Consider the following 12894-nt stretch of genomic DNA (forward strand, 5'->3'; position numbering starts at 1 on the left):
AGCAGTTATGATTCTAAGAAGTGTTAAGATTGCAGAAATTAACGATCCTTTAAAAAAAAAAAAAAAAAAAACCTTTTACTCCCGGTTCTTAGTCCTATCAATAATTTCTTCAGCAGAACATTTGTATTTCCTGAAAAGCATTCTTCTTTTAGTTTTTTTAGAAACCAATATGCAAGAGGGTTGTTTGATATCTTAAGTGTAGCGTTGAAGACATTGTTAATATATAGACTAATATGGCAAGAAGTAGTACCAAATGGGGCACAAACTGTCTGCGTAACAACAAAAAGAAGCGTGGTGATGGGGATATGAATCCGAAGTTACGTGCAGTTTACATGCGGCTGAAATTCAGGAACGTTGTTCCTGCGCAGTTAGTCTTTTCTTCTCTCTTTTGTTTTGTGTATTTGATATTTGTGCAAAAACATGTACTCATTTAGTCATGAATAGTCCTTGAGGGTTATAGAGAGTGTCATGAGGGACACGGACTCCCACAACTTTGCAAAAAGGAGATAAATGCTTTAGATACATAAGCAGAACGATTGTTTTGATTTTTGTTGAGATCCTCGTAACAAAGAGAATCCTTTAAAAGTGTCCGTAAAAAGCTTGGACAAGCCCATGTGTTTGATCAATAGCAAAAATAAAGCCAGAGAGTTATCAACGCAAATATGGAAAAAATTAAGTGACTAAAGACGGTTTTTTTTTAGCCTGTATTTAATTGTTTTTTTTTAAAGCTTTAGGAACCAGCATTATTATTGTTACCATGAATAATAGACTAATAACTTATGAGAACGTGAAATATTTTTATTTTTTTCATCCCAATCACGGTTCAGTTTCTCCTCCCTCCACTCCTCCCGGTGTAAGTCTCTGCCCAGCCACGCCCATCTCCCCTCTACTCCCACCCTTTCCACTCCTGTTCCATCTCCCTTCAGTAAAGGGCAAGCCTCCCACGGATGTCAACCAAACGTGGCATATCAAATTGCAGTTAAGACTAGGCACCTTGTATTAAGGCTAGACAAGGCAACCTAGTATGAGAGCCAACCCAGTATGAGGAAAAGAGCCGCAAAAGCTGCCACTCCAGTTAGAAACAGCCCAAGCGCTCAGGGCTAGGAATCCCACAGGAAGACCAAAGTCTGCAGCTGTAAGGAATTCGCACAGAGCCTAGGTCAGTCCCATGCAGGTCCCCTGGTTATCACTTCAGTCTCTGTGAGTCCCTGTGAGCTCAGGTTAGTCGATTTGGTGGGCTTTGTTCTCCTGGTGTCCTTGACCACTCTGACTTCTGCAGTCCTTCCTCCCTGACGTAAGCAAGATTTCCCGAGCTCCTCACGTTTGGCTGTGGCGCTCTGCACGTTTCCATCAGCTGCTGGGTGAAACTTCTCTGATGACAATTGGGCTGGGCACCAATCTATGAGTAAAGCAAATCACCATTAGGAATCTTTTCATCAACTTTTGTGGTTGGTCTTGTTTGGTTCTATCCTAGGTCTCTAGGCTCTCCAACCTCTGGTCCTGGCCCTCCAGGCAGCATCAGGGCTGGCTTCCTTCTCATGGCATGGGTCTCAAGCTGGACCAGCTATTGGCTGGCCGCTCCCACAATGTTTGCACCACCTTTACCCCAGCACACCTTACAGGCAGGACAAATTTTAGGTCGAAGTGTTTGTGCCTGGGTTGGTGTTCCAATCCCTCCACCGGAAATCTGGCCTAGACAAAGGAATGCGGAGTTATTCCCCGCCGCTAGGAATCTTAGCTAGGGTCACCCTCAGATTCCTGGGAGTTTCCATTGCACGAGGTTTCTAGCTCGTCCCCAAGAAGCTCAGTTGAGTTGAGTTTAACCTCAATGAATCAAACTTAAAATTTTAGTATCATCTTTAAGTCCCATCTTTTATGTACTTTAAATAGATCCTCCCAAGTGCCACAAGTTTATTTTTCCTTTCCATCTGGACATATTCATCCATTTTAACCTTCAAATATGAATCCTTTATTAGAAAAATTTCCATGTTTTTTATCCACTTACCTTCCTTTGCTGTTTTCCCTTCTTAACACCATGAAGCATTAGGTGCTAGATTAATGAGCAGTCACAAAAAGCTGAGTCTGTGGTTTTTTGGGTTTTTTTAATCATTAAAACATATGGGATTAGTAAAAAACCTGTTTTAAAGTCAGTAACAACAGTATGGAAACTACGAGACTGCTTTCCTTTGAAACCTATCTGAGTTTGCAGAGGAAGCCTGATATCGAAAGGCAAGGCCTGGGTTGGGGATTTAGCTCAGTGGTAGAGCGCTTGCCTAGCAAGCACAAGGCCCTGGGTTCGGTCCCCAGCTCCAAAAAGAAAAAAGAAAGGCAAGGCCTGAGTTTTTACATTTGAAGCACTTAGAGGCCTAGTCAGAATTTGTGTTTTCATAAGTCAAGGGAATAAACAAGATGGTCACAATCTATTTATTATCCCAGTTGTTGGCCTTTCTTCTAGGCTCCACCCAACAGTTACCTAGCAACAGCCAGGTAGTCCTAGCTTGCTAGAAAAGGGGCTGTTTGGCCCCCTCCTCACTCTCTTCTCTCTCCCCCTCTCCCCTCTCTGACTCTCTCCCTCTCCTCTCTCCCTGACTCCTTTCTCCCCTTCCCCCTCGCTCTCTCTCCATGTTCCTGTCTCTCCTCTCATCCCCTTCCCTCCCCTCCCCTCTCCTCTGTCTCCAACTCCCGACCCCCACCCCCAACCCCACCCCCACCCCCCACCCCCAACCGCCCTCTTTCTCTATCTCTACTCCCTTCTCAGCTCCCTTTTCCATGCCCTAAATAAACTATGTTTTATGGCTGGTACCTCCAGGGGAAGGGATGTCTCAGGATGGCCTGTTAAAGCACACCTTCCACCTCACCATTCCATGATCTAGAAAAAATATACTTGGCTTTTTAAAAACACAACACTTATTTTTATAGCTTGTTGTAGAAGATTTTGAAAGTCCTTAAAGGTCTATAAGTTTTTGTCTGTTGGTGGAAGAAGCTCCCCAGTGTACTGTAAAATCAGGAACTTATTTATTTTTATTTACTTGCTTTATGCCCTTGTGACAGAATCTGTGAGCCTGTTGGGAGGCTCCATTATTTATTGTTTGAGTCTTTGTTTGATTGTTTTATTAACCAACTGGGGGCTGGCAAGTAAGTGAACCTCTATTTTGGGGGTGGTTTTTGTTGTTTTGTTTTAATTTGAGAGATTTAGGTAATTAAACTTTTAATGCTTTTAAATTTGTACCAGTGGGCTGGAGAGATGATGGCTTAGTGGTTAAGAGCACTGACTGCTCTTCCAGAGGTCCTGAGTTCAAATCCCAGCAACCACATGGTGGCTCACAACCATCTGTAATGAGATCTGATGCCCTTTTCTGATGTGTCTGAAGACAGCTACAGTGTACTCATATATAATAAATAAATCTTTAAAAAAATTTAAATTTGTACTATCAGTAAGCAACATCCCCACCCTTTTATGGTCCAAAGGTATTGAAAAGCTATAATATTTGTAAGAAGAAAATTAGTTTTTTTATTTACCGGTCTGGCCAGGTAACCCCAGGAGAGTTGGTAGTGGAGGTCTGCTCACTGCTGCAGGAGAGGTGGCAGAACTGATACACTGTCTGACAGTGGAGTTGGACAAGGAGGACCCTCAGGGTTTAACTGTGCCCTGTGATAAGAACTTACAAGGCTGTTGTAAGGGAGCTGGTTTGGAGTCTCTAGGGGCTCCTGGGAAGTCTGTTTGAACTATCTCTTTAAAATGACCTCATTTTTAGTCATTTTCTGGGCTTTAAAAGCAATGTTCTTTTTTATCTTAGTTATTATTATCTAAACTAAAGGCTTCATACGTGGGTGCTGAGTGCAGATGAAGAATTTTAATTCCCCTAGCAGTTCGCTGGCCTTCGGAGCTCAGCTTTGTCTAGCATAGGCTCCAAGCAACAACAACATACTCCAAATACAACAGAATTCCACGGGAACTCAGCCCCCTTTTGTTTTACAATTCTTCTTATTCTTTTCCAATACTCAAGGTCTAACATTACTGAGGTGCGGAGTTTACATATCAGAGCAGACCTGCCCTCCAGGTTCTCCCAGCATCCCTCAGTCCCTACCTGGCATACCCTGCCCCAACCCTCAACTTTCCACTCCCTGTCTCTCTCCCCATGGTGATTTCCCTGGCCTCAGTCCCTGGGGCCAGTGACCTTGCCCAAGTCCAGCTTCTGAATAAACCTGCATGTAATATAATCTAATCGGGTATGAATTGGCTCATTTCACCGGCACAGAAAAAAACTTAGCAATAAACTTTTTTGAAAACTATGGATTATGTTCAGGAATATGTCTGCCATTGATCTAAATCATTCTTACCAATCGCAACTCCAGTTAACTTTAAGTATGAGGAAGTAAAGAGACATAAGACTTCGAAATACTTTCAGAATTCCATGTTCTCAGGTACTTATCATCTCAACCCTGTTTCCTACAAGTTTGTTCATACTCCTTCGTTAAAACTGAAAATGCTTTGCGCTGTGAGTCCATGTGTGTCCTTCCAGCTTCGTGTTGAGTATGGCTTGCATGGTCAATGCATCCATGGGCAACACAAGGACCTGAAAAGGAGCATAATCCTAGAGACACGGAAATCTGGATTCACTTCAGGAATAAACAACCTTCTGGGTTTCCCACTGCTGTTTTGCTAACTACTAAAGACAGTTCTGCAAATCAACTATGAACAAACAAGGTAACAAGGCCTTTGACACCTTTATCTGAGAGTGTTCTTCTGTATTTCCCTATCCTGGTGTCTTGTTTTACCCCAAGGATGTTCTTCCTACGTATTTCCTCCCATCCACAGTTTTTTTCAGTCAAGTTGCCACATCTCCAGGGTTTGTGACTGAGAAAGTAATTGTAGACCATCTGGACCCTGACTATCTGTGAAACCAGAGTCACTCTATAGATGCCAAAACCAGATAAACACACAACAAAAAAAGAAAACTACAGGTCAATACTCCTGGTGAAGATAGAGAGAAAAGTGGACCTGCAAACAGAAACAGGGAAATCTGGGTAACGTAAATTTGTGTTTCCTGTCCATGGTCACTCAAAATGGCTCCCAGATAAACTATCTTATTCCCTTTAATATCAAAGTCATGGTTTTTGCCTTGACAAGCATGGCATAACAATGTGAGACTCTGAGATGGTCCAGGTCCACATTTCACTGAAGAAATTATCTGATCCATTGACAAGTCCAAACCATCTAATGTTATTTCCTCGGGTGGACTGTCAGTGAGTTCTTTCTCCAAAACTATCATGGTTTATTCTCTAGACCATTTTGCTTATTCTTAACTGATTAAAAAGAATCATTTAAATAGATTTTTAAAAAAACCAACAGACCCAAAGAATGAAGCACTAGAGGAAACATACCTTAATCTAATAAAAGTTATATATGATAAAGTCACAACCAATATCATCCTAAATGGAGAAAAAGATTGAAGCCACACCACTTGAGTCAGAAATGAGACAGAAAAGTCTACTAACCTCACTTTTTTTCAATATTGTGCTGAAAACTTTACCTAGAGCAATAAGGCAAGATAGGGAAATCAAAGGGATACAAATACAGAGGAAATCAAATGATCCCTATTTATAGATGCCATGATTCTATACACTAGAGACCCCAATAGTCTACCACAAAACTTTAGACACAATAAACAAATCCAATAGTGTGGCAAGATATAGAATCAACTTGCACAAATCAATGACTTTCCACAAGCCAACAACAACATACAACAAAGGATATTATGGACACGCTCCCATCAGAATACCCTCAAAAATATCTAAGAATATACTAATCACGGAAGGGAAGGACCACCACTGGAAAAACTTTCAAACTAGAAAGAAAGAAAGGACGGAAGGAAGGAAGGAAGGAAGGAAGGAAGGAAGGAAGGAAGGAAGGAAGAAACCAAAAAGTGAAAAGAAAGCCCATGTTCATGGAGTGGTAGAATTAATGTTGTGTGAAAATGATCATTTTACAAAAAGCTATTACAGATTCAACATGATAGCAATCAAAAATCCCCACTGATTATTCACAAAGAAAAAAACTATCCTATAATTCACACTAAACCCCAAAAGACCCAAGACAACCAAAATAATCTAGAACAGGAAGAATGATACTGGAGGAATTACCATTGCAGATCTTAAGATATATAACAGAGCCAACATAACAAAAACATTATGGCACTGGCACAAGACAGAGAGTAGACTATGAGACACAAACAAGATTACATGTAATTTCAGTCGCTGAATATTTGGAAAAGATGCCAAAAAGACACTGGAGAGAAGAAAGTATTCCAACAAATGGTGCCACAACAACTTGATGTCCACATGCAGAAGAATACAATTAGGTCCATATCTATCACCTTGCCTGAAAACCGATTTCATGTGATCAAAGATGTAAACACAAAGTCTAAAAAGAACTCTAGAAGAAAACACAGGCAGTGCCCTACATGAGGAAGCTACAGGAAAGGCCTCTTTGAATAGGACTCCATTTGCCCCAGAAGCAAGGGCAACAATAACAAGTGGGACTTCGTAAAACTAAAATGCTTCTACAAAACAAAAAATAACAATAAATAAAGCATTCAACTGGGTGAAGAGAAAGAGCCTAGAGTGAGAAATAATCTTTGCCAATCATACATCTGACAGAGGATTAACATCCATGATACATAAGGGTCTAAGAAACAAATATTCAAAAATGAACAATCAACCAACCTGCTCTGAAGATGGGCATAGATCCTAGACAGGGAGTTCTCAAAAGAGGGGGAGAAATAACTGAGAAACATCCCAAAATTTTCATTGTCTCTAGAAATTAGGGAAATGCACATCAAAACTTTGATATTTCATCTTACCCCTGTCAGAATAGCAAGGATCAATAAAACAACAGACAAAAGATGATGGAGGTAACATGGGGGAAAGGGAACATTTATTGTTGGTAGTATTGCAAACTGGTCAAGCCACTGTGGAGAACGCTTGAAAGCTAAAAATACATGTAGCATATTACCCAGGTCTGTCACTCATTGATACAGGGTCTGATATCCTACCCTCACAAGGCAGAGTATATCAGCCATGTTACTGCTGCTCACAATCGCTAGGGAATAGAAATGACCTCAACGCCATCCATCTGAGGAGTGAAATATGGCACACATGCACTGTACTACTTGCCCATAAAGGAAAACTAAAGCATGGACTTTACAGATTAAACAGACTGATCTAGAAAAGATGATATTGACAGAGGTAACCCAGACCCAAAAACACAGAAGTCTCACGTTCTCATGGAGGATCCTAGCTCTACCCTTCAGATATAAGTGTAGTCTTCACCCCACATTAAGTAAATTTCTCCTTGCAACAGTATTCGTACAGAAAACCACAACCAAGCACATTACAGGTTTGAGGGTCCTGGTCCCAAAGAATGCATCCACACCTAAGGGTCTGAGATCGTTGTGGAAGAGGAAGAGGGAAGATTGTGAAAGCCAGAGGACCAGGAAGTTTGCTGTGAGATTGTCTTCTAGTACTATCAGATGTCATGCTAATGAAGTCTGACTATAATGACTGCCTAAACATTCTAACATGGATGGGAGAGATCCCTGTGAGGCCTCAACTACACAAAGAACTACAGGTAACTAAGAAATGCTGAAAAACGATGAAACCATCTTCCCCAGGGAAGCATACCAATTGGCTATCCAATATCATATGATCTGCTCTAAAATCTTGACAGACTGAGCAGGTTGTATGTATTATATGTAATACATACCATACAGATATACCATACCAACATCATGCCATACAGATAATTTAATTGAAATAGTAAATTACTTTTTCATATGAATAGAATTTATATACAAATTAGCATTCTAATTGGTTTTTATAGTGAGAAATACATGATAGAAATCGTATGTCTCTTGAAATAGTCTGAGAATTTATTGTAAAGTTAGTTTGAAGTCATAGTCAATTAAAGGCATTTGTTTATTTACAAAAGTAAATATAAAAAGAACTTTTGTCTGAATAGCCTTTCAGAAAAAAATTTAAGTTGGATCACTGTACAAAAACTAGAAAAGGAAATACTGTGATTTTTCATATTGTCTGAATCTAGCACACAAGAAATCAAAAGGAAGGCACACCTCTTCTGCCATTTTCACTTTACATATCATCCAGTCTCTTTTATCTTCCAGCAATTTTTTCATACATATCACATCCAAAGGATCTCCTTCTCTGATGTATGGCGGTCAGTTTCATACTCTAGAACCCCCATGGTTAGAGTCCTTTCCTCCCTAGGCATTGAGTCTCTGGTTACTTTCCTTCCAGAGACAACACATAAAGACTATCCTGGTTTCATTCTGAATTTCATGTCTATAATATTAAAATACCACAACAAATTCCCCACCTCTTTCCACAGGTTATAGCCTGGTGGGTCACCTTGAACTCTCCATCCACACCTCTCCCAAAACCCAGGTTCTACATCCAGTTCCCATAGCCTAGTCTAACTATCCCGGTCTGAACCTCTGTGAACCTCTAGGCTTCCACCATACATGCCCTATCAATCCATGCAATTACACACAGGTTCCTTCTGTTACTCTTCTAACCAACTCCACCAAACAACACTTCCCATTACTTCTTCCAGATCTTACGAAGTTGCACAACTACAGCAGCACACGCATACACATGAACTACTATGGCATTGCACACCGATGTACTTGTACAGCAGAATAAACAGATGCACCAGGACAGCAGAGCACACAGTCTAGTAAACATGAAATATGGATGTAAGAGTACAGAAGTGGACATGGATGTCCAACTACGGAAACGAGCCTCAGTTTATTAAAAAAAAAAAAGCAGCACAGAGAGCTGTACATTAATATACTGGTAGAGGAGTCCATAGGGGTGTACCACTAGAGCCGTGCTCCTGGATTTACTAGAACAGCAGTCTTTGTGGAACTAGCACTTCTGCAGCACAAATGGACATTCCAATACAGCAGGGAACACTGTTGTACTAAGACAGCAGCGCCCATGGATGTACTGGTATAGAGAGCAGGCACATGGACGGATTAGTTCACCACTGTACGTGAATGATGAGCCTGTCTGCGAGCATCAGTGTAGAACAGGACATCCTCAAGCACAGCCATACTGAAACAGCAGCACACATGAGTATGCTAGAGTGGCATGGAGAGAGCACCACACTGAATGTGGACATAGAGATGCAGCCTCACGCAAGAATATACACTACGGCAGCACACACATGTGGATCAGCACTGGGACAATGGAAGTACTGCCATAGCAACGCAACTGGATTTACTAGAACACAGGGACATACTGGAAACACAGCATCCCTGGGATGCAGAAATGGTTTAATATATGAACATCCATCAATGTAATCCACCATCTAAAAACTGAAAAAAAATTCACACAATCATCTCATTAGACACTGAAAAACCTTTGATAAAATCCAACACCCTTTCATATTAAAAGTGTTAGAGCAATCAGGGGTATAGGCACATACCTAAACGTAATCAAAGCAATATACAGCAAACCAAGAGGCAACATCAAACTAAATGGAGAGAAGCTTAAAGCATTTCCACAAAATCAGGGACAAGACAAAGCTGCCCACCCTCTCCCTATCTATTCAATATAAAACTTAAAGTTCTATATTGGAAAGGAAGAAGTCAAAGTATTGCTGTTGTGGGTGATATGATAGTGTACATAAGCAACCCCAAAAACCCTACCAGAGAACTCCTACGCTGATAAACACCTTCAGCAAAGTGCCTGAATACAAAATTAAATCAGTAGCCCTCCTCTATACAAATGATAAATGGGCAGAGAAGGAAAATTGGGAAACTACACCCTTTACAATAGACACAGATAATATAAAATATCTTGGTGTCACTTTAACCAAGCAAATGAAGGATCTGTATGACAAGGACCTGAAGCCCCTGAAGAAATAAAGTGAAGAAGATATTAAAGATGGAGAACTCTCCCATGCTCATAGATCAGTAGGATTAACATAGTGAAAATGGCCATCTTCCCAAAAGCAATCCACAAATTCAATGCAATCCCTATCAAAACTCCAACACAATTTTTATAGGCCTTGAAAGAGAAATTCTCAGCTTCATGTGGAAAAAAAAAAAACAAACGGGATAGACAAAACCAATTCATTTATCCCCAAGATAGCACATTAATATTAATACCACAATATAAAACACCTGAGTCTACAAATTGAGCTACATAGCTACACACAGAAAAACCTTGTCTCAAAAACAAAAACAAAACAAACAAACAAAACCAAAACAAGAAACTTCAGTCTCGTCGGGCTGGAGATATGGCTCAGTGGTTCAGAGCACTGACTGCTCTTCCAGAGGTCCTGAGTTCAAATCCCAGCAACCACATGGTGGCTCACCACCATCTGTAATGGGATCTGATGCCCTCTTCTGGTGTGTCTGAAGACAGCTACAGTGTACTCGCCTACATACATATAATAAGTAAATAAAATCTTTAAGAAAGAAAGAAAGAAAGAAAGAAAGAAAGAAAGAAAGAAAGAAAGAAAGAAACTTCAGTCTCTTTAAAATATTCAATCGCTTTAATACTCAAAAAGCTCTTTTAAAAGCACAAAGCCTTTCAGTTGTGGGCTCCATTAAAAATCAAAATTAAATTAAATACTTCTCACTTAAAGAGGAAAGAACTAGGGCACAGTCACAATCTGAACAAGGTAAAACCAAACCCTGATAGTATAAATTACTCGATGTCCATTGTCTGAGATCCACTCATGATCTTCTGGGCTACTGCAAAGGGTCACTTCTCCAGCACCTTCTGCAGCACACACAGCTTGTCCTCTAAGCCTGGACAGGCTCCACTCCTAGGATGTTGCTGTTCTTGGTAGCCAAGCCACAGTACTGGCATCTCCAAAATGACAGGATCTCCTGCTGCAACTGGGCTGCACCAATAGCCTGTCCTGGACTCTCTTCAGGGTGCCAAGCCTCAACTTCTCTGCATGATCCCTTCAATCTTGAGCCTTCAACTACTACTGAGGCTGCACCTTCACCAGTGGCGTCTCCTGGCTTCTCACCATGCCAAGCCTCAGCTGCTCTCCATGACCCCTTCACTCCTTCAAAAGCCACCTAAGTGACTCTCACACTACCAAGTTCAGCTATCAGCTTAAGGTTCATGCTTGACCTCTTCTGGAACACAGCTTCTCTGTACACCTCACAGAAGATTTCACCTCAATGTTGCTGATCTCTTCTAGATCACTCTAATTAGCTCCAGTTAACCAGCATCACTTGTCCCATTAATGCAAAGATTTCACTTTGGCGGGGCTGGTCTCTCCTTATTTCCAGCTGGCTCTTTAGCTCCAGTTAACCAGAACGACAGAATCTCTATTTGAAATAATAAATGGTCCAGATAGAATCTTTAATCTTCCCTCTAAAACTTCCCAAGCCAGGCCTCCATCGTTTTCACAGTTCTCAATATTATCTTCCAAACTCCTTCAGAACAGCCCATTGAGCTCTTAACACTCAATGGCTTTTCTAGCCCAAAGTTCCAAAGCCTTCCACGATCCTCCCAAAACATAGTCAGGTGTATCACAGTAATCCCTCACTATGTTGGTACCAACTTCTGTCTTTATTAGGGTATCTATTGCTGTGATAAAACACCATGAGCAAAAGCAAACTGGGGAGGAAAGAGTTTATTGGTCTTTACACTTTCACATCATAGTTCATTGTCAAAGTCAGGATAGGAACATGAGCAGGGCAGGGGACCTGGAGGCAAGAGCTGATGGAAAGGCCATGAAGGGATGGGTGCTGCTTACTGACTTGCTCAGCCTGCTTTCTTATAGAAGCCAGGACCATGAGCCCAAGGACAGCACCACCCACAATGAGCTGGACCCTTCCACATCAATCGCTAATTAAGAATATGTCCTACACTGTAGAGCCTACAGGCTTGCCTACAACTCAATCTTTTTTATTATTCTTTAATCTTTTTTACAATCTAGTCTTTATCCCCCTCCCAGTCCACCCTCTGACTAGTCCACATCCCATACCTTCTCCCGCCCATCTCCAAGAGGATGTGCCCACCACCCCCCAGCCCCACCCCATGAGACTTCCTACTCCCTGGGGCCTCAAGTCTCTTGAGAGTTAGGTGCATCTTCTCTCACTGAGTCAAGACCCAGCTGTCCTCTGCTGTCTATGTGTTGGGGGTCTCATATCAGCTCTACAACTCAACCTTATGGAGGCATTTTCTCAGTTGAGATTCGTTCCTTTCTGATGACTCTAGCTTCTATCATGTTGTCATACTTGTATAACAGTACATACATATTTTATGTAATAACAATTAGTAATAAATGGACTGGAGTGGAAAAAAATAAGAAGCTGGGGGATCGATATCTCAAGAGAGGGGAAATAAAATATATAGTTAGGGAGAGTGGAGCTGGAGAATGGAAAGAAGGGAACACAACACCAAGGGACACTTGACGGTTTTTATGGAAACCTACTACTTGTTGAAGCTCCATTTTTTTTTCAGGTAATGGTGGTACATGCCTTTAAACCTAGCAGTCCAGAGGGAGAGGCAAGCAAATCTTTGAGTTTGAGGTCAGCCTGGTCTACAGAGTGAGTTCCAGAACAGTCAGAGAGCTAACAGAGAAACCTTGTCTCAAAGAAAGAAAGAAAGAAAGAAAGAAAGAAAGAAAGAAAGAAAGAAAGAAAGAGAAAAGAAAAGAAAAAGAAAATGCAAATAAGTATACACACATATAAAAGAAATATAGGGGTTGGGGATTTAGCTCAGTGGTAGAGCGCTTGCCTAGCAAGCGCAAGGCCCTGAGTTTGGTCCCCAGCTCCGAAAAAAAGAAAAAAAAAGAAATATAAATGTGTATATTTTTGTCTCCCCAAATGGTGGGGGGAA

General features: G+C 41.1%; 1 protein-coding gene across 1 annotated transcript in view; it reads right to left on the bottom strand.

The window, feature by feature from the left end:
- Positions 1 to 698: 698 nt before the first annotated feature.
- Slc25a46 (solute carrier family 25, member 46) overlaps positions 699 to 12894 on the bottom strand; it is a 44089-nt gene continuing 31893 nt past the window's right edge. The window contains exon 8 of the mRNA XM_087592571.1: positions 699 to 1399. Within this exon, the coding sequence (XP_087448697.1) occupies positions 1217 to 1399 (183 nt within the window). The 3' untranslated portion in view covers positions 699 to 1216. The remainder of the gene's footprint in view (positions 1400 to 12894) is intronic.

The sequence above is a fragment of the Rattus norvegicus genome, chromosome 18 (genome assembly GCF_021556685.1).
Source record: "Rattus norvegicus strain SHRSP/BbbUtx chromosome 18, alternate assembly SHRSP_T2T, whole genome shotgun sequence".
In the NCBI taxonomy this organism is placed as follows: Eukaryota; Metazoa; Chordata; class Mammalia; order Rodentia; family Muridae; genus Rattus; species Rattus norvegicus.